The sequence below is a fragment of the Chrysemys picta genome, chromosome 22 (assembly GCF_011386835.1).
Source record: "Chrysemys picta bellii isolate R12L10 chromosome 22, ASM1138683v2, whole genome shotgun sequence".
Taxonomy (NCBI): Eukaryota; Metazoa; Chordata; order Testudines; family Emydidae; genus Chrysemys; species Chrysemys picta.
This window is the reverse complement of record NC_088812.1, coordinates 10,675,501-10,692,262: the sequence shown is the minus strand read 5'-3', so window position 1 is coordinate 10,692,262 and position 16,762 is coordinate 10,675,501. Positions and strand designations below refer to the sequence as shown.

Genomic DNA, 16,762 nt, shown 5'->3' with positions numbered 1-16,762 from the left:
CACATACAAAAGGGGAAATGATTGCCTTGGAAAGGGATCTGGGGGGTCATAGTGGATCACAAACTAAATGAGTCAACAGTGTAATGCTGTTGCAAAAAAAACATACATCCCAAAATGATGATTTAGCAGGAATGTTGTAAGCAAGACACCAGAAGTAATTCTTCCGCACTGATTAGGCCTTAACTGGAGTATTGTGTCCAGTTCTGGGCGCCACATTTCAGGAAAGATGTGGACAAATTGGAGAGAAGATTAAAGGTCTAGAAAACATGATCTATGAGGGAAGATTGAAAAAAATTGTTTAGTCTGGAGAAGACAGAGGGGACATAACAGTTTTCAAGTACATAAAAGGTTGTTACAAGGAGAAGGGAGAAAAATTATTGTTTTTAACCTCTGAGAATAGGACAAGAAGCAATGGGATTAAACTGCAACAAGGGTGGGTTAGGTTGGACATTAGGAAAAACTTCCTAACTGTCAGAGTGGTTAAGCATTGGAATAAATTGCCCAGGGAGGTTGTGGAATCTCCATCATTGGGGATTTTTAAGAGCAGGTTGGACAAACACCTGGCAGGGATGGTCTAGATAATACTTAGTCCTGCTTTGAATGCAGGGGACTGGACTAGATGATCTCTTGAGGTCCCTTCCAGTTCTATGATTCTATGTTGACTCCCGCTACATTATTTGCATAGCATAGGTCAACTTACCACGGTAGTGTAGACATAGCCTTATTGACCTAGCTACCGCCTCTCAGGTAGGTGGATTACCTACGCTGCCTGGAGAACCCCTCCAATCCGTGTAGGTAAAGTCTCCATTGAAGCATTACAGGGGGGCAGCTACAGTCTCCCTCAACCTGCAGCTATTCAGTTTGCTGGCTTGGGAGAGGAGAATTTTAGAAGAACAGGTCAAGGCAGACATCCCCACTGTGAAGGGTTTTGAGTAAAATTGTGTATTGGTGTTGATTTAAATGACTTGCTCCTTCACCCAGGTGGTTCTAGTCACATATTGACAAGAGGATAAATAAGTAAAATATTTAATTATCACATGATCAAAACATGCTTACACAGAGTTACTTTGTAACCTCTCGCTAGTGCAGAGAAACAAGACACCGTCGTGTGCGGGAGGAAAACCCCGGATGATCTAAGCTAGCCCTCATCTGTGATCTGGAAGGGTTGCACTTGCTACCTGATTACTGCAGCAGAAGTAATCCCAACACAGCCTCCGCGCTGCCCATTAAATGTCTCTCAGCAGGCGGTCAGCCAGGGAGCAGCATTCAGTCTTCCATGGCCCCCGGGTTTAGCGGGTTCTGTTCAAGCTGCTTCAGGGCTTTTTGGCGCTGGAAGTAACGGTAAACTCTGGCGCTGCAGAGATAGCCCCCGTAGACGGTCAGAAGCATCATGGAGCCGGAGAAGGCCTTGTACCCGAAGTCCGCTAGCTGCTTGGCGGAGACCATCCTTGCCCCTGCAAAGCACAAGGCCGGTCTCAGGCACGCGGGGCCGGCAGGGAGCACGGGGCGCTGCTGGCCAGAGCACGCGGAGTCTGTGACCGCCCGAGGCCCCCGGGCTGCCCCTGGCCGCGGGCCCCCGAGTCGCGGCGGTCACGCCCGGCGCGCAGCCGAGGGCCCGTCCAGGGCGGACACTGAGCGCGGCTTCCCACCGCCGCACGGAGCGAGCGACGCCCCCCGTCCCCGCGAGACGCTGCCGGCGGCGCCACGAGCGGCAGGGCGGGGCCAGCTCCCCGCGCGACCCTCACCTGCTGCCGGGGCCGTCTCAGAGACGTCGGGGTCAGTTGCTGTTCCGGGTCGGACGCCTCGCGCTCACCCCGCCCTCAGCCCCCTACCTACCCCAGTGACCTTTCCCAAGAGGCGAGGCCCTTCCGGTCACGTGTTCCGAGCCTGACGGCGGAAGTCAAATGCCGTAGCGCTGCATGCTGGGAGCTGTAGTCTCTATGCGTGTCTGCCCCCCCTCAGGCTGGGCGGCACGAGCGGCGATGCGGGAGCCAATGGCGGTTGCGGGATGGCGCCCCCTGTGCGTGTCTCTGCGCTGGTAATTAGCCTAGCCAGCCCCAGGGCGCCTGGCACGTGACCTGGCCCGCCAGGCTGTGACCCCAAGTCATGCGCGCGCTCCCGCCCCCTCCGGCAGCGCGCAGCCCGCGGTCCCCACGCGGCCCCTGAGGCGCCAGGCCGGGGGGGGCCGAGAGCCAGTGAACCAAACTCTAACCCCGCCCCTGAGGGAAACCACGTCACGCCGGGGGGGCGGGGAGCACCCCCAGTTCAGCACCTGCGGCCCAAGTGACGCCCCCCCCGCCCCCCCGCTATTTATAGCCCCGCTGACCCCGCCGCCAGCCGCACTGGGGCTATTCGATACCGCGGGAGTCTGGCGCCAAACCCGGGGGGGGAGAATCTCCTCCGAACTGCTCAGCTTGTGCCCCAGCCCCTCTCGGGGGGGGGGGCGCTGCGCTCCTGCTCCCCCCCGCACTAGGCTCCGCTCCTGCCCCCCCACCCCAGGCTCCGCGGCTGCGCTCCTGCCCCCCCCCCACGCCCCACCCCGCACTAGGCTCCGCGGCTGCGCTCCTGCGGGCAGGGGCAGGCCTGGGAACCTGCCCGCCTGGGCTCCCAGCCACCCCCAACAGCAGAGCCTGGCAGATGCATGTAGGAGATTTTCTCTCTGCTCCAGGCAGCAGGGGCTCCGGCTGGGCTTTCAGCTCCAGCGCCTCCCCCTTCACTCCGCCAGCTCCCACTCAGCTCCGGTCTCCACCATCTCTCCACAGGCTCTTTTCCCCACTCACCTCCCACCGTGACGCTACTCCCTGCCCCCCCCAGCGAGAGCTGAGCTGCTGGCCTGTCTCTCACCCAGTAGTGTACCCTGCTTTCCCCGGGGTCTGCAACCCTCCCAGACTCACCCTCCACTCCTTTCTGTTGTTCAGTGAGCCCCTCACAGCACTCGCATTAGATGTACGGGGGCGGGGGGACAAGGGACTTATAGTCTCCTGCCCTAAGGTAAGTTTGCACAGCACAGTAGCAGGGCTGCTGCTGGAGGAGTTGAGGTGGCTGCAGCCTGCTTAACAGGTGTCCCTAATCACAGTAACACAGCACAGGTGGCATCCACAGTTGCCATGCTGCCCAGGATGCCAGCGGCAAGGAAATCTGCGCACTGCTGCTAGCCCTGCAGCCGGAGGGCTAGCATGCTAGTGCTGGCTTCACAAAAGTTTGCTCCACCCTGAAAGTCCCTCGCAGCCACAGACAAACTAAGAGTGGCTTCCTTGCTGGGTCTGCTGGTGAGTAAAGGTCTCCTCCTGCACCTGGGATCAGAACAGATGCACCTCTTGGAGCCACACTGACATCCAGCGTGCCCTTTGATGTGTGCTGTGTCTGCAGAACATAACTCCAAATGGCAAAGGGGAGACTTTTTATAGCCAGCGCCTGGGCAGGGTGGGGGAGCTTTTCCTCAAGAACAGTGAGGCTCTCAGAGACAAGCTCTGCCCATCCTTGCCCCAGGGGATCTGGGCTCTGTCACACCTGCAGAGCTGCCCAGAGGATTCAGGGGGCCCGGGGTAAAGCAAGTTGGGGGGGCCCCTTCCATAAAAAAAAAGTTGCAATACTATATTCTCGTAGGGGGCCTGTGGGGCTCGGGGCCTGCGGCAAATTGCCCCACTTTCCCCCCCCCCCCCCCCCCCCCCCGGCCAGCCCTGCACACCTGCAGTGACGTCTGATGGTAGGACCAAGCTAGCCACATCCCAGGTACTGGTAAAGCTGCTCAGTGCTTGCACATCAAGTTCAACCCTCACTACTAAAAAGAAACCCCCCACCACTAGCTGCGACCAGGTGACCTGGGGAACACAGGAAGCGCCTACCTGTGAAAGATGCTGCTGCAGCCACATCCTTCCACACACCCTGCCAGCCTGGCATCAGGCACTGCAGTAGCTGGACCGCTGGGATCTGGGGCATGCAAGGCCAGGGTGTAAGGAGAAACCATGATGGGAACTGGAGTGCAGCTTATGGGGTGGGGTGAGAAGCATTTCAGAAACACTCCCCCCCCCCAAAAAAAGGGCCTAGGCTGGAGCAATTCAGAGATTGCTCTGGGGGAGAAGCTGGGATTCAGCTGTGGCTGAGTGGGAGAGGCCCCCTGCATATTAATGGGCGGGGAGGGTCTCTGACAGAAGCAGCTCATGCAAAAGGATCTGGGCTTCTCGGATCTCCAAGGCAATAGGAGCAGAAAGCCACCCCCAGCATCAGGGCTGAGGTCAGGGTGTGGGAGTAAGGTTCTCTCTTCTCGGTAGCCCCAGCAGGATCAGGGAGGGGGCGCATGAGGAGACTGAAGCTGGCAGCCTGCTGTACAGTCAGTTCAATCTAAAGGTCAGAGGGTATCTGGAGATAATGAGCATCTAATAAAAGGCACAACAGTGACTAGTATCAGCAGATTAAGGTCCCCTGGCTGAAGCTTGGTGGGAGGGGGACCGGAAAGGTCACTTAGGACAAGGTGTGTTTTATAGGGAGGCAACCCAGCTGGAGGTACTTGGACAAGTTTTGCTAAGAGGACCCAGTGGTCCTGGGGGAGAATGGCATGGAGAATAATGCCACAAGGAACACACCAGGAAGAGAGCATGTCAGGGGAGCCTGGGGGAATAGGCTCTGGGGTTACAGCTGCACAAGCTTCTTACTGCAGGGTCCCAGCCCTATTCCCCCTCCCCACCCATGGGTCCCACTTATGGAGAGACTCAGAAACAGGATCCTAGTACTCTGCCCAATCCCTTCCAGGCAGCAAGATCTCAATTGCCCCAGCTCCTTTGGGTCCACCCCATCCAGCGTCTGAAGTGGAATCTCAGCAGTCAGCCAAGGCACCAGTTAGAAACCAGGCCCCGCAGCCAGCCCTGTCTCTCCTCTGGGCTCTATGCCTTCCCTCTGGGATACAGCACAGAGATTTTAAGGCCAGAAGGGACTCTGGGGGATGCACTAGTCTGGCCTCGCACCGGCCCTAGGTCCAGCCAGCACCAGCAAAAACAGAATGAAGCTGCAGAAACTGGGGGCTGAGGATTTTCCCCCCGTCCATATATTATTTTAATTAAACATTCACAATCTAAGTACTTTCATGTTCAGCCATCCAGAGACACCAGGCAAGTCCGGCGCTGGGGGGTGGGGGTGGGAGAGCATTTTGCTCACTCACACCCATGAGCCCAGCCTGGGTCATTGGGCAGCCACAACCTTGTGAAGATGTAGCAAGGAATTATCCGGCTTTGTGACAGGGTTCAGACAGGCATGTAAGAGGTTTGCTACTGAGGGGCCATTTTCAAAGGCACATAGGGCAGCCAGGTGCCTGATGCCCACTGAAAGTCAACAGGGACCCCACGTCCTCTTTGTGCTGGTGAATGTCTCCCCTCCCACAGCCTCCAGGTCAGGGGTTACGCCAGGGAAATGCAGCTCAGTTGGCCCCTATTATAGTGGACAGTTTCAGCCTCCCCAGCTGGGCCCGGCAAGAGCCCACAGGCACGAGCGAGAGGAACACCAGGAAGGGTGCAGCCTCCAAGGCACACAAGTAAAAGCAGAGACAGGCCCAAGGCACAGAATCCAGATGCTCTGGGGGCCAGGAGGCTGCCCAGGTCCAGCCCATTTCTTGATTAAAAGCAGCTTGGCCCAATTGCTTAGGAAGGCGCAATGCTAACAAGATTCACAGCCAGCACCCCACCCAGGTAGGGGAGCCCGCTGCAGTTCTGACTCGGGGACATGAGTCCCTGGGTTGCAATAGCCAGACAGGAGCAGCACAAAGCTCAGAAGGGAGGAAAAGCTACATGGGCCACAACAGGGAGCTGCGAGGCAGTGTGGCCCAACAGTCACAGGGGACAGGAGCGGATTCAGGAATCTGTGTATCCAATGGGGTTTGCTTTGAGCTGCAGAGTAAAAGGCCAAAGAACTTCCTTTGGCTGCATCTAACAATCTGCAGTGGACATAGCCCTGGGAAGCTGCCTTTTGACACCTGTGGAGTTACCCTGGCACAAAAATAAGACATCACCCTCACCAGTTTGATGGGGTCCTGGCACTCTGCCAGTCAGGGCTGGGCTGGAACCAAGGCACTGGAAGAGACTTTGGGGAGCAGGGTTTCATGTGCGGGTGCTCCCTACGCCCTGGCGCTGATTATAAAAATGGGGATCATTGACCCCTTTTAAAATCATGAAGAGTTTGGCTGTGGACAGATAAAATCTGGCAGGTATCCACACATGTTCTCAGTCCCTCGCCACGGGGAGGGTAAGCTAAAAAAAAAAATAGTAAGAAACTACCACTGCAGCAGACAACAAAGGAGGTTTGCCCTGCCAGGCAGTCCCCTGTCAGGGATGCAGCACGCAAAAGCAGACTGTCCTCACAGCCAAAGCAACCTCCACATGCTTCATCTACAGACAACTCACAAAGGAAGCCCAGAAGAGCCGCACATGAACAGGACCAGCCGCATCACTGATGCCATGTCCTCCCCAAGGAGGATATCCTGGGGACCAGCAAATTTTAGACACCCCAGAGAAGGAGGGAGTTTAATTTGTTGCTTCCATATAGAATCAAGAAAGCATCGACAGGCTGAGGGCTAGCCAGCCCCAGGGCCATGGAAGGGACCTCCCTTACCCATGGTCTGCCATGGCTCATGGAGGATCCAGTGTCTCTGTACGTGAAGGCTCATGCTGCACCAGTGGCTCTCTCCTCATCTCAGCGGATGGGGCCCAGTTACATGTGGGCAGGATGGTTCTGGAGGCACTTGATGAATTCAGCGACAGGTTTGTCCTCGTAGCAGATCTGATACACAGCAGTGAAGAGGGGGAACCTATGGGCAGATGGACAAAGTGACGTGCTAGTTTCAACCTCTGTAGCCTTAGCTGCAGGACGAATAGGGATCCCTGCACCCGACATCTTTTGCTTAGCAGCACACAGCAGTTTAGGGCAGGAAATTAAGACTGGTGTAACCAGCCGAGACTAGAGGGGGTACGCAGCGGCAGAACAGACCTGCCATTGATAGAGCACAGCCCCCATCCTGACAGCACACTAACACAAGATCTTAACACCACAGACATTTGGTGCTTCATTCAACAGGTGACACCTCCCACAGCACAGCACCCGTTACCCCTCTGCTAGGCATTGGGCTCAACACCAATCCAGGGGGAAGTGTGTCTCCTACTGAACCAGAAATGTAACACGTTGGTTTTCCCACAGGTCTCCCCTCCAAGTTCTGAGCCAAGATGGCCCTGCTTAGCTTACAAGATCTGCACAGGTACATGCACTGGCTTTATTTATGCAGGAATCAAAACCTTGCGGTTGCGGCAAGTCACTGCTGCACCAAGATGGTCTCTTCTGGGTTTAGCAGTTCTACCTGGCTTGACATGTGAGAAGAGCAGCATCACCTGCTCTTATTAACCACCATGGCCGGGGTGGTTGGAGGATACTGGAGCACCTGTCCCCACATCAGACAAGGAGGGTGCAGTTTTGGAATCCAGCATGCAGAGCAGATAATGTGCAGCCCCAAGGCAGGCCGGTCCTCACATGCACCAGGCACCTACCCAGACAACTCATAAATGAGGAACCAGACTGGAAGGCAGGAGCTGGTGACAATGGCAGACACTGCCCATAGGGCCTGACAACATTGCGGCCAGGGAGCCTCAGAAAGGCGAACTCCAAGAGATAAATGGGCAACAAGAGAGACACTGACACAGGGACAAAGCTCCAGATCAGCTAACGAGGAACGAGCTGCTGCCACCATCCAGCTGCCCAACCAGAGTTAGCAGATTGACCCTCTGTCTCCACCAAGGACCGTGATCTCTGGGGCAGACAATCCAGGCTCTGGGGCAGGTCCCCTTCTACTACACATGTGGGTGCAGAGCTAAGGCTTGGGATGTGCCAGAGACCCCGACTCACTTGTAGGTGGGGCTCCAAGGGAGACCATGGGCAAAGCCGAGGGAGGGGCAACAGAACTCACTTCTCCACCAGGTTCTTCTGTTTGAGGATGTGGTTCAGCTCGGCGGCCGTCTGGGGACCCTGCAGCTTCTGACCATTCAGCATCTCCTTCTCCAACTGCTCAATGGACTAAACAAGCCAAATACAACCCAACCGCAAGGTGAGCTGGGCCCATTCACCTGCAGCCCCCGACCCCCAGCCTGTCCTTTCTTCCCCAGGTCAGAAGGCTTCATCACAGGGGAGGATCAAATGGGCTGCAGAGAGCAGCAGCTGCCTGGATCTGACCTATGGGCTCACAGCTGTGCACCAGGGCTGTGTCAGGGCAGAGCTCTGTCCAGTTATGGGTGTGGAGGGGTTACACCTTCCTCTGCAGCATCCAGCACTGGCTGAGCCAATGCAGCAGAGATAGTGAGTGCTGATCTCATTCACCAGGGAAGTTAGGCCACCAGGCTCTGACCCACCAGGACAGGGCACCTCTTGCTACGGCCCATTTACTGCCCAGCCCCATCCCTCCTTCCCCCACGAAAGACCAGAAGGCTCAGGTCCATGGTGCCACCAACATTCCCCACCCTGGCACGCACCTTCCCGGTCCTGGCAAAGGCCTCGGCCACCCTGCGGTTCCTGCCACCATAGCAGGTGGTGATAAGGTCGGCGATCCCACAGCTCTCCAGGAAGGTGGCCGAAGTGACAGGGCCTTTGCAGAAGAGCTTGGCAAAGGTGATCATCTCCATCAGCCCGAGGCGAATCACAGCAGCCTTGGTGTTGTCCCCAAAGCTCAGGCCATCACAGAAACCAGCCCCTACAGCTACAACGTTCTGGGGGGATGACAGCCCACAGGGGCCTGTTACCAGCAGGGATCACTCTCTGTCAGTGTCTGCATGTTCCTGGAGCATCAAGGCACCTCCCTGAGGGCCCATACCTGCTCCTCCTGCTCAGCGCCTGTCAGCTAAGCAGGGCTGGATCAGGCCAGCACTTGGATGGGAGACCTAGATGGCATCCTTCCCACTATGTCCACTTGCCTCAGCATGGGCAAGCTGCTGGACTTGGTGTAACACTGAGGCACCCCCATTGCTCCCATGATGCTTTGTGCGAGTGATGACCCAGCCAATGTCCAACTTGGGCCTCTCCACTTAGTCTCCCTGAACGCCCTGCAGAGATAGCAGGCCAGGCCTGTTGCTAACCCGACGCCCTGCCCTTTCGTGCACCTTGAGGGCCCCGCAGATCTCCACGGTGTCAGCCTCCGGTACCACGGTGATCCGGAAGTTGCACGTCTGCATCAGCTCCTTCAGGATTTGCCCATGCTCCAGGTTCTTGCAGCCTAAAGGGTGTGTGTTGGGGGGGCAGCGTTACTGGCAGAGACCCTGGAGAAGGATTGTGCCCACCTCCAACCTGCCCAATAGGGGAGATGAACTCATGCCTCCACACGCCTGACAGCTCAGCCCCTCTTGCCCGGTGTTAGAGCTGGGGCCTTGCCGAGCAGTGGGGAGGGATCTGGTTTTTATCTACACTAGGGCAGCAGAGATGGCACACGGACGGTCCAGCCCATGTGCCTAGGCCCCACAAAAGGACTCCAGGGTCCTACTGGCAAAAGGAAGCAGAGGTGCCTTTTCTGGAGCAGGATTCTCTCCTCTGGGACACAGCATTAGTACAGGAACACAACTCCAGCTGCTACACACGCCATCTCACCCTGATCAGCTAAATGCAGGGCCTAACAGCCAAGACGCCTGGTTTCCGTTCCCAGCAACCCAGTTTGACACATCATAGTCACAGCCAGATGGGGCAGATGGGGAAACTGACCCACAGTGGGGACAACAGTGACCTCTGTAGGATGCGCCGGGAGTGGAGGGGCTTAATGCTTGTGAAGTGCTCTGCGACTCGCTGAGTGGACAGGGCAGAAGGGCAATGCCTGAGCCCTACCCTCCAACTATAAATTAAATCCAAGCCTTGCCAGGCCAACAGGCAGAGCGAGCCAACCCCACCGGGGTCCCTCTGAATTTCATCCAGCGCCCCTGAACATACACAGACAGTGCCCACATGGAAAGTCCTCAAAGTGTTGACCTAGGAAAGCCTTGTCAGGCAAGGAGAGAGAAACCTGCTGCCATGCTCCTGCATGGATGCTGGACAAACACAGACTGGATCAGTCGTTAGCCTTGGTGGCCTTGGGATATCATGGAAGACAGATGGTCTATCAAGGGCTGACAGCAGCGAGAAGCGTGGAGCCTTCAGCTGTTGCAGTGATAAAGAGAACCACAGCCTGGCTGTTTGACATTACAAAACCCTAAGCGCTGCCCGCCCCGTCCCAACCTATGCCCCTTGTCCCTCTGCTCCAGGCTTCGACTCTTACCCTCATAGTGGATTGACGAGTGTTACTGAAACATAAAGCATTTGCAGAGCCCTGCTGCTAATTCAACTGGAGACAGAATCACAATTTTGACTTAATAAGGAGCCTTTACCCAGAGCACGTCTGGCATGACTTTAACACGCTGAAACCTAATTAGGGACAACGTGTGCTTGGCTTTCCCTGCCTGCTGGTGAGTTGAATAAATGCCACCTTTATGTGTGAGTCACTCATCTCCTTGCGGGACCAACAAACATGAACACACATGACAGACCCCCAAGAGGCAAAGCACCTGCACTGGGTCGCTGCTTCTCCGCTCTAATCCCCCAACAGCTCCCCAGGAAAGCGCAATGGAGGCTTTGATCTCTACAGCCATAACGGCAGTTGGACCCAAGCTGCTCTTAATATGCTGTGACAGAAGCTGCAGGAAACAATCCTGCCCTGACCGAACGCTTGGTATTTGTACGACCATAACCCCCACACTGCCTCTCCAGCTCTTGGGAGGTCCCTGGTGCTGGGCACTATACAAATGCAGGGTGAGCCACAGGTGCAGCCTGGGTGTCTGGAGGGAGCTGTTATAAACAGAACAGCTCTGGTCTGTATGAGTGAGGCATATTTCTTTGTAATTAAAACAACACATTTAGCCGGGGTGGAGACTCTGAACACAGCAAATAAGCCAGGGGAAGAGATGTTACTGTAAAACATAGCTAGTAGCAGGCAAAGACCCAGGACTGGAGGAGTGTCCCAGAGGGACAGTGCCCACTTTAATAATGGTCCAGGAGAGGCTGTGATTTTCAGACATGGGGCCAGGCTCCTACATCAACATTTAGGCATGGGCAGGACCTGGCTCCATAGTCAGCAGCGCCAATTGCCTTCAACGGGGCTTGGCCCCTCTGAAAGCCAGGCCAGTGCAGGGCTCAGAGACCCTGACTCCAAGCATCCAGCTTTGAAATTTTTGCCCTAAATTAATAAATACCCATGAAGGTAACATGGTACAAGACCCATCCCAGCTCAGCCTTTTGGTTTTCATGCTGCAACACTGCTCCTCTGCTGCCTGCATTTTGCCTGAGTGGACAAGGACATGGCTGCTATGCATGGCTGGAAAGTGCCACGTTCAGGCTGTGCTGCTAGATTGATAAAGTAATAACCCCAAAATAGTTCCCAGGAGACCTGACCAATTCCAAGCCTCTCTGGTGTATCCACCAAGATATAACTGACATGCACCCATGCCATGAAAAAGGTCCTCAGTCCTGCCAGCTCTTGGATTGATACCGTCTGTGTGATTGTGTAGCACCCAGTACAACGGGGCTTTGGCTGCGAGGCACCAGCGTGATTAGCACTAAGAGCGTGATGGGTTTATAACGTTCTAGTCCGCCCCTCCCCCGCCCCCCACCCTTTGCAGTGTCTCCTCTGCTTTTAAAGCCAAAGCCACCTTTGAATCTCATGACAGAAGAGGTGCCCAAGCCAGCCAGCCACTCTGTTGATCTTGGCTGCTTTCTGTGTTTAACAAACAGGCCATACAGATGGCCTGTCATCAGCTGAGCTTTCCAGCTGCCCTACTGATAATAGAAGACTGGGAGAGTGTCACCAAAAGGTCCCTTAACATGATACCACAAGGCCTCTGCTCAGTTCTCTCTCTAGGGCTCCAGCCCCCTTGGCATCAAGAGGCTTGTCCCCCTTGCCAATGGTGCAAAGCCAGAAAATCCAGAGAGCTGGAACCCAGCAGATGTCTGTCTCCAGCACCAGGAATAAAGGGCCTGACACTGGACCTGAGATGAGGGTTCTGTCACCAATGCCCAGGGATGACATGCCCCCAGCCTGCTCCTCACACACCAGAGGAGCTGGGCTCTGTGTGGCCAACAGGCCCACACATACAGTCATGCTGGTGAAGCTGGCTGATGCTCAAAGACCCACCCCGATGGTGCAGGGATGGGTGTGGGAGGAAGAGTCACTTTTCTAATGCCACCCAACTAAGCAATGGCATCAGATCCCTCAGCATCTGACACCTGCTGAGGTTCCCTCCCTACCCCCACCCCAAGCCCTGTGCCTGGGGTGGGCAGCAGGCAGGACCCCTGCCCTGGGAGGGAAGACTGGTAGGGCCCCTGAGTAGGGTGGGGTATTTTAACCCCTTGTAACCCTGCCCCCTCCCCGGCTCCAGGCTGAGGGGGCAACAGTGGGGGGTGGCTCATTACCAATGGTCGTTTCGCAGAACTTCTCCTCTGCCACTTCGTTGGCAATGTTGGCCCCCATCAAGACGCTCATCTCGATGCCCAGCCATTCATGGATAACGTGCGAGATCAGCTTCAGCCCCTCTGGGCCCTCATCCACCCCCTGCGATGCAACCGGGCGCAGTGGTTATTCCCCAGGGGGTCAGATGCCCGGTAACTCCCAAGCTCCCTCAGTTGCATTGCACTCTGTGTCCCTTGTGCCCCATCTGCATTAAACCCTGGCCCATGGCCCACCGTCATGCCTCAGTCACCCACCTGATGATCTCTATTGTCTCCATAGTGCCCTAACCCCCACGCCCAAGGTCTATTTTCTCTCCACCAATCCCAAGGCCCGCCCTCAATCTCAATGCTTGGCCCATAGTCTCCCCTCATCCCACACGCCGTCCCTAAATGCCGTAGCAGTATACACCCCCCCACCCCAGTCAAGTACCCTGTTCCTATTCCTTCCGAGTTACTCCACTTGCTGCTCTCCCCTCCGCACCGTGGCCTGCACATGCCTGTTATACCCATGAAACTCAGTTTCCAGGTGAAAAATCCCTTAGACTCTTCCTCCCCAGCTCCTTGTCCACCTAGAGACCTGGCCCCCTCCTGCCACCACCCAGTCCCCTTCCCTACCCAGCTCATGCCCTGCCAACCAGTGCGCAGAGCCACCCCAGTGAGCCAGGCTCAGCATCTAGATGCTGCTCTTCCGCTCACACCTTGATGAGCGATACCCCGATGGTCTCCTTCTTCACATGGTCTTTGAGCTGCTCACAGAGTTTGCCGATGAACTGGTGGGGCACCACAAAGATGAGGATGTCTGCCCCAGCTGAGGCCTTCAGCAGGTCTGGCACTGCCACCTGTAGGGGAATGGGCCCATCACCAAGAAGCTGTGTCCATTGTCACCAAGCTGCTACCTAGTGCCAAGAGGGGCCTGTAAAATCCTGGGTAATGTGGTGGGAAATGGGGCTGCCAGAGGCTCCCCGTGGAGGCATGTTCTGCAAGTACACGGCCCACCTGAAGTCAGGAGCCACGCGAGTTTCTCCCCTCAACACTGGAGTTCAAGTGGGGTCTTTGGGGCAGGGTCCAGTGAGGCAGCTGGGGCTTGAAGATGGCAGAGCACCACCTGGAGGAAGGCTCAGCCCATGGCCAGGACAGGAAGAGAGAGGCCACCCAAGAGGCCAGGGAGGTTGGGGTGCGGACAGGAGATGAGGCTGATGGATGGGGAGATCACACACCTATCTGGGGGTCTTAGTTGGGTTTAACCCCGCTCCCCTGCTGGCACGTGGTTCTGTAATGGAGGTCATTGCCCCTAAAACACCACAGATCCTTGGAGAGAAGGGGTTCTTTGCAGGCCTGACACCCTGAAGCACAACCAGACATGCAGCGCCGTTCCCATCCAGTATGGTGTGAGGAGCGACTAGGGTGCCCATTGCCTCAGTCAAGGCTGCAGTAGAGCGAGCACCGTGGGTGAGAAACAGGGTCAGGCAAACAGCAAGGAGGGTAAGGGGGGCTCCATGGGGGAAGAGCAGCCAGGGATCACAGCGCAGGGCGCACAGGGCAAGCTCACTGCATGAATGAGTAACTGAGCACGCAAGCCAGCCCCGCAGCGGTTGCACAAGCCATTCCCTGCATGTCCTGGCCTCAGGGAACCAGATCAGTTAGCCGACTCTGGAGCAGATAGTTATTTATTACCTCCGTCACCAAGGAGACAAGGCTTTGAAAACAGGCCTTGCCCCCCTTGATCTTCACTCTGCTGGGAGAGAAAGAAGCCAGCTCCTCTATCCACAGCTGCATTTCAGGGCTCTGCAGTGGCGTGGCAGGAGAGGGAAGCATTTGCCCCAAGCTCTCCCCCCCCCGAAAAAAATCCTCCCGGCAGTTTCAACAGGAGACATGCCTCTGCCCAGCCTGTGAGGTCATGTGACATTGCTAGGTGCTGGTGAAAAGCTGCTGGGTCCCACCCCAGCACTGACTGCATTTCAGTGACCCATGAAGATGTTCCTGGGGTATCGGTTGGCATGTGCTTTGGGCAGTGGAAAGGGATGGCTTAGCAGTCTAAGCATCAGGCATGGAATCACTTCATTCCAATAGGGTTAGCATGTGCTTCCCAGGGAGCTGAGTGGGAGATCCAGTCAGCTTTGGAACCTGAGAATAGCTGCTCATCAGGACTTTGCTCAACTGCAGTGTTGTGCAATGTTCAGTTGCTGCCCTCCAGGGATGCTCATCAGGGGTGGCTGCAACACCACAGCCTCCGTGTGCTTGGGAGCAAAAGGTGCTAGTGAAACACCAGGAACCTTCTGTGCATCTCCCCAGCCTATCCCTGATGTGACTACAGAGCCTGCCCACTGGTGAAATAGCTTCTGCTCAACCTTGCCCTGCCCCCCCGGAAAAAATATTGGACTCACCACATTAGGTGGCAGCTTGTGCCCTGGCAGGTATTTGACGTTCTCATGTTGCATGTTGATGATTTCGGTGAGCTTCTTCCCACTCACCTCCTCCTCAAATACCCACATGTTCACTGTGGTGTCAAACTGCTCCAGCTTGGCCGCATTGTTGCCCACGATCTTGGCGATGGCTGAGCCCCTGCAGGGAGCAGAGGAGGCAGATGCATTTGGGGAGGGGGGGGTCACAGAGGGGGAGCCCAGTCAGGCACCGGAAGGGGCAATGGGTCCGAAGCAGCAGAATCTCTGAGCAGGCTCTCTCCCACATGGCCCCTGCAGAGCAAGGCCCCCTGCTTTGGCCACGCTCACAGAAAGAGGACTGGATGCCTGGAAGGAAACCTGGTGGTGGGGAGGGCTGGCAGTCTTGCTGGGGACTGGTCCCAGAGCCCCCGGCATGGTCACAGGGCACCCCACTGCGGGGGGCGGGGGCTGTCAAAGAAGGAGGCCGAAGGAGCCGGGGGTTAACAGGGCTAAGGACGCTTGGGGGACAGTGCACGGGGCTGGGCCGCTGGCTGTGTGCAGGGATAACCCCGAGCCCAGGGACACGCAGCAGGCGGAGCTGGGCAGAGCAGAGGGGACAGGCTGGCTCCGGCGGGGCAGAGCTCGGGGAGGCGCATTCAAGCCGGGCTCCGAGGCAGCTGCAGCGGGGCGCAAAGCCCCCAACGCCGGCCAGGGGGCGGCACCGGGACAGCCAGGGCACGGCGGGACCCCCCGGCCCGGACGGGAAGCCCGGCTTCGCCCACGGCCGCACCAGGCTGCAGGACTTGGCTCCATGGGCGGCAGGAGCCGGGGAGCTGCCCCGGGGCAAGCGGGCTGCAGGGGACGCGGCTCCGGGCGACGCTCACCAGTTCCCGGAGCCCACGATACAGACTTTCCGGCCGCCCATGGTCGGCGAAGCGGGGGGCGGGCGGCGACTGCGCTGCACCACCAGGACGGGGGGCATTTAACGCCCCAACATGCAGGGTGGGCCCCGCCCCTAGCCAGGGAACCACGCCCACCGAGGCCGCAAGCCACACCTCTCGCCTGGCCAGCTTCTTGGGGGGGGGGGGGGGGGGGCGGGAAGGAGGGGGCAGTGGAGACACAACGTGGGAGAGAGGAGGGTCATTTTCTTCCCCCTCAACACACCTTGTTCTTCCCCAGCTCTGCCCATTTCTCACCTTTGCAAAGCACTTTGAGGGCTATGGGAGACAAGCAGGGAGGATCATTAAGAACAGCCGTACTGGGTCAGACCAAAGGTCCATCTAGTCCAGTATCCTGTCTACCGACAGTGGCCAATGCCAGGTGCCCCAGACGGAGTGAACCTAACAGGCAATGATCAACTGATCTCTCTCCTGCCATCCATCTCCACCCTCTGTCAGACAGAGGCTAGGGACACCATTCCTTACCCATCCTGGCTAATAGCCATTAATGGACTTAACCACCATGAATTTATCTAGTTCTCTTTTAAACTCTGTTATAGTCCTAGCCTTCACAACCTCCTCAGGTAAGGAGTTCCACAAGTTGACTGTGCGCTGCGTGAAGAAGAACTTCCTTTTATTTGTTTTAAACCTGTTGCCTATTAATTTCATTTGATGACCCCTAGTTCTTGTATTATGGGACTAAGTAAATAACTTTATGTAAAAATCATTACTGCTGTGGGCCCTGGAGCAGCACAGGCCAGTCGGAGAGAAGCACAGCACTTACACTGAAGGGACAAACTGTGGAGGAGGCAGGGCTTTGCCATTCAGAGGACAAGGCTGATCCTGGAGCCAGCAAATGCACTGGGGATGCAGAGGGACAAAGGCCTTTGTGGGTTGGAACATTTCATTTTAAAGCCCAGAGACTGACGGTTGCCCCAAGACAAGCTAATAAGGTTGAAC

General features: G+C 56.6%; 2 protein-coding genes across 5 annotated transcripts; both read right to left on the bottom strand.

Moving 5' to 3' along the window:
- Window positions 1-1,010: 1,010 nt before the first annotated feature.
- LOC103306530 (cytochrome c oxidase assembly protein COX14) lies at window positions 1,011-3,006 on the bottom strand. 3 transcript variants are annotated; one of them, XM_065576565.1, is made up of 2 exons: window positions 2,895-3,006; window positions 1,011-1,454 (listed from the first exon to the last, which is right to left on the bottom strand). In XM_065576565.1, the coding sequence occupies exon 2, from the start codon at window positions 1,444-1,446 to the stop codon at window positions 1,267-1,269; it is 180 nt and encodes a 59-aa protein (XP_065432637.1). In that variant the 5' UTR covers window positions 1,447-1,454; window positions 2,895-3,006; the 3' UTR covers window positions 1,011-1,266. The 3 variants fall into 3 exon arrangements, with proteins under 3 accessions (XP_065432637.1, XP_065432638.1, XP_023966161.1); XM_065576566.1 differs by lacking the exon at window positions 2,895-3,006 and adding an exon at window positions 1,837-1,946; XM_024110393.3 differs by lacking the exon at window positions 2,895-3,006 and adding an exon at window positions 1,746-1,887.
- A 3,475-nt stretch (window positions 3,007-6,481) lies between these two features.
- GPD1 (glycerol-3-phosphate dehydrogenase 1) lies at window positions 6,482-15,906 on the bottom strand. Of its 2 annotated transcripts, none has more exons than XM_008173845.4 (8): window positions 15,749-15,906; window positions 14,868-15,045; window positions 13,182-13,322; window positions 12,448-12,586; window positions 9,123-9,235; window positions 8,499-8,732; window positions 7,940-8,046; window positions 6,482-6,793 (listed from the first exon to the last, which is right to left on the bottom strand). In XM_008173845.4, the coding sequence occupies exons 1-8, from the start codon at window positions 15,844-15,846 to the stop codon at window positions 6,697-6,699; spliced, it is 1,107 nt and encodes a 368-aa protein (XP_008172067.2). In that variant the 5' UTR covers window positions 15,847-15,906; the 3' UTR covers window positions 6,482-6,696. The 2 variants fall into 2 exon arrangements, 1 of the variants encoding a protein (XP_008172067.2); XR_010594525.1 differs by having other exon boundaries at window positions 6,617-6,793; window positions 7,879-8,046.
- Between the last annotated feature and the right edge of the window lie 856 nt (window positions 15,907-16,762).

Excerpts from the sequence above, each read along its gene's own strand:
- GPD1 (XM_008173845.4), bottom strand. The coding sequence starts at position 15,846 with ATGCCCCCCGTCCTGGTGGTGCAGCGCAGTCGCCGCCCGCCCCCCGCT. Across the intron at positions 9,236-12,447 it reads GTTCTGCGAAACGACCATTG|GCTGCAAGAACCTGGAGCAT; the intron begins GTAATGAGCCAC and ends CACACCCTTTAG. Across the intron at positions 8,733-9,122 it reads AGATCTGCGGGGCCCTCAAG|AACGTTGTAGCTGTAGGGGC; the intron begins GTGCACGAAAGG and ends TCATCCCCCCAG.
- LOC103306530 (XM_065576565.1), bottom strand. The coding sequence starts at position 1,446 with ATGGTCTCCGCCAAGCAGCTAGCGGACTTCGGGTACAAGGCCTTCTCC.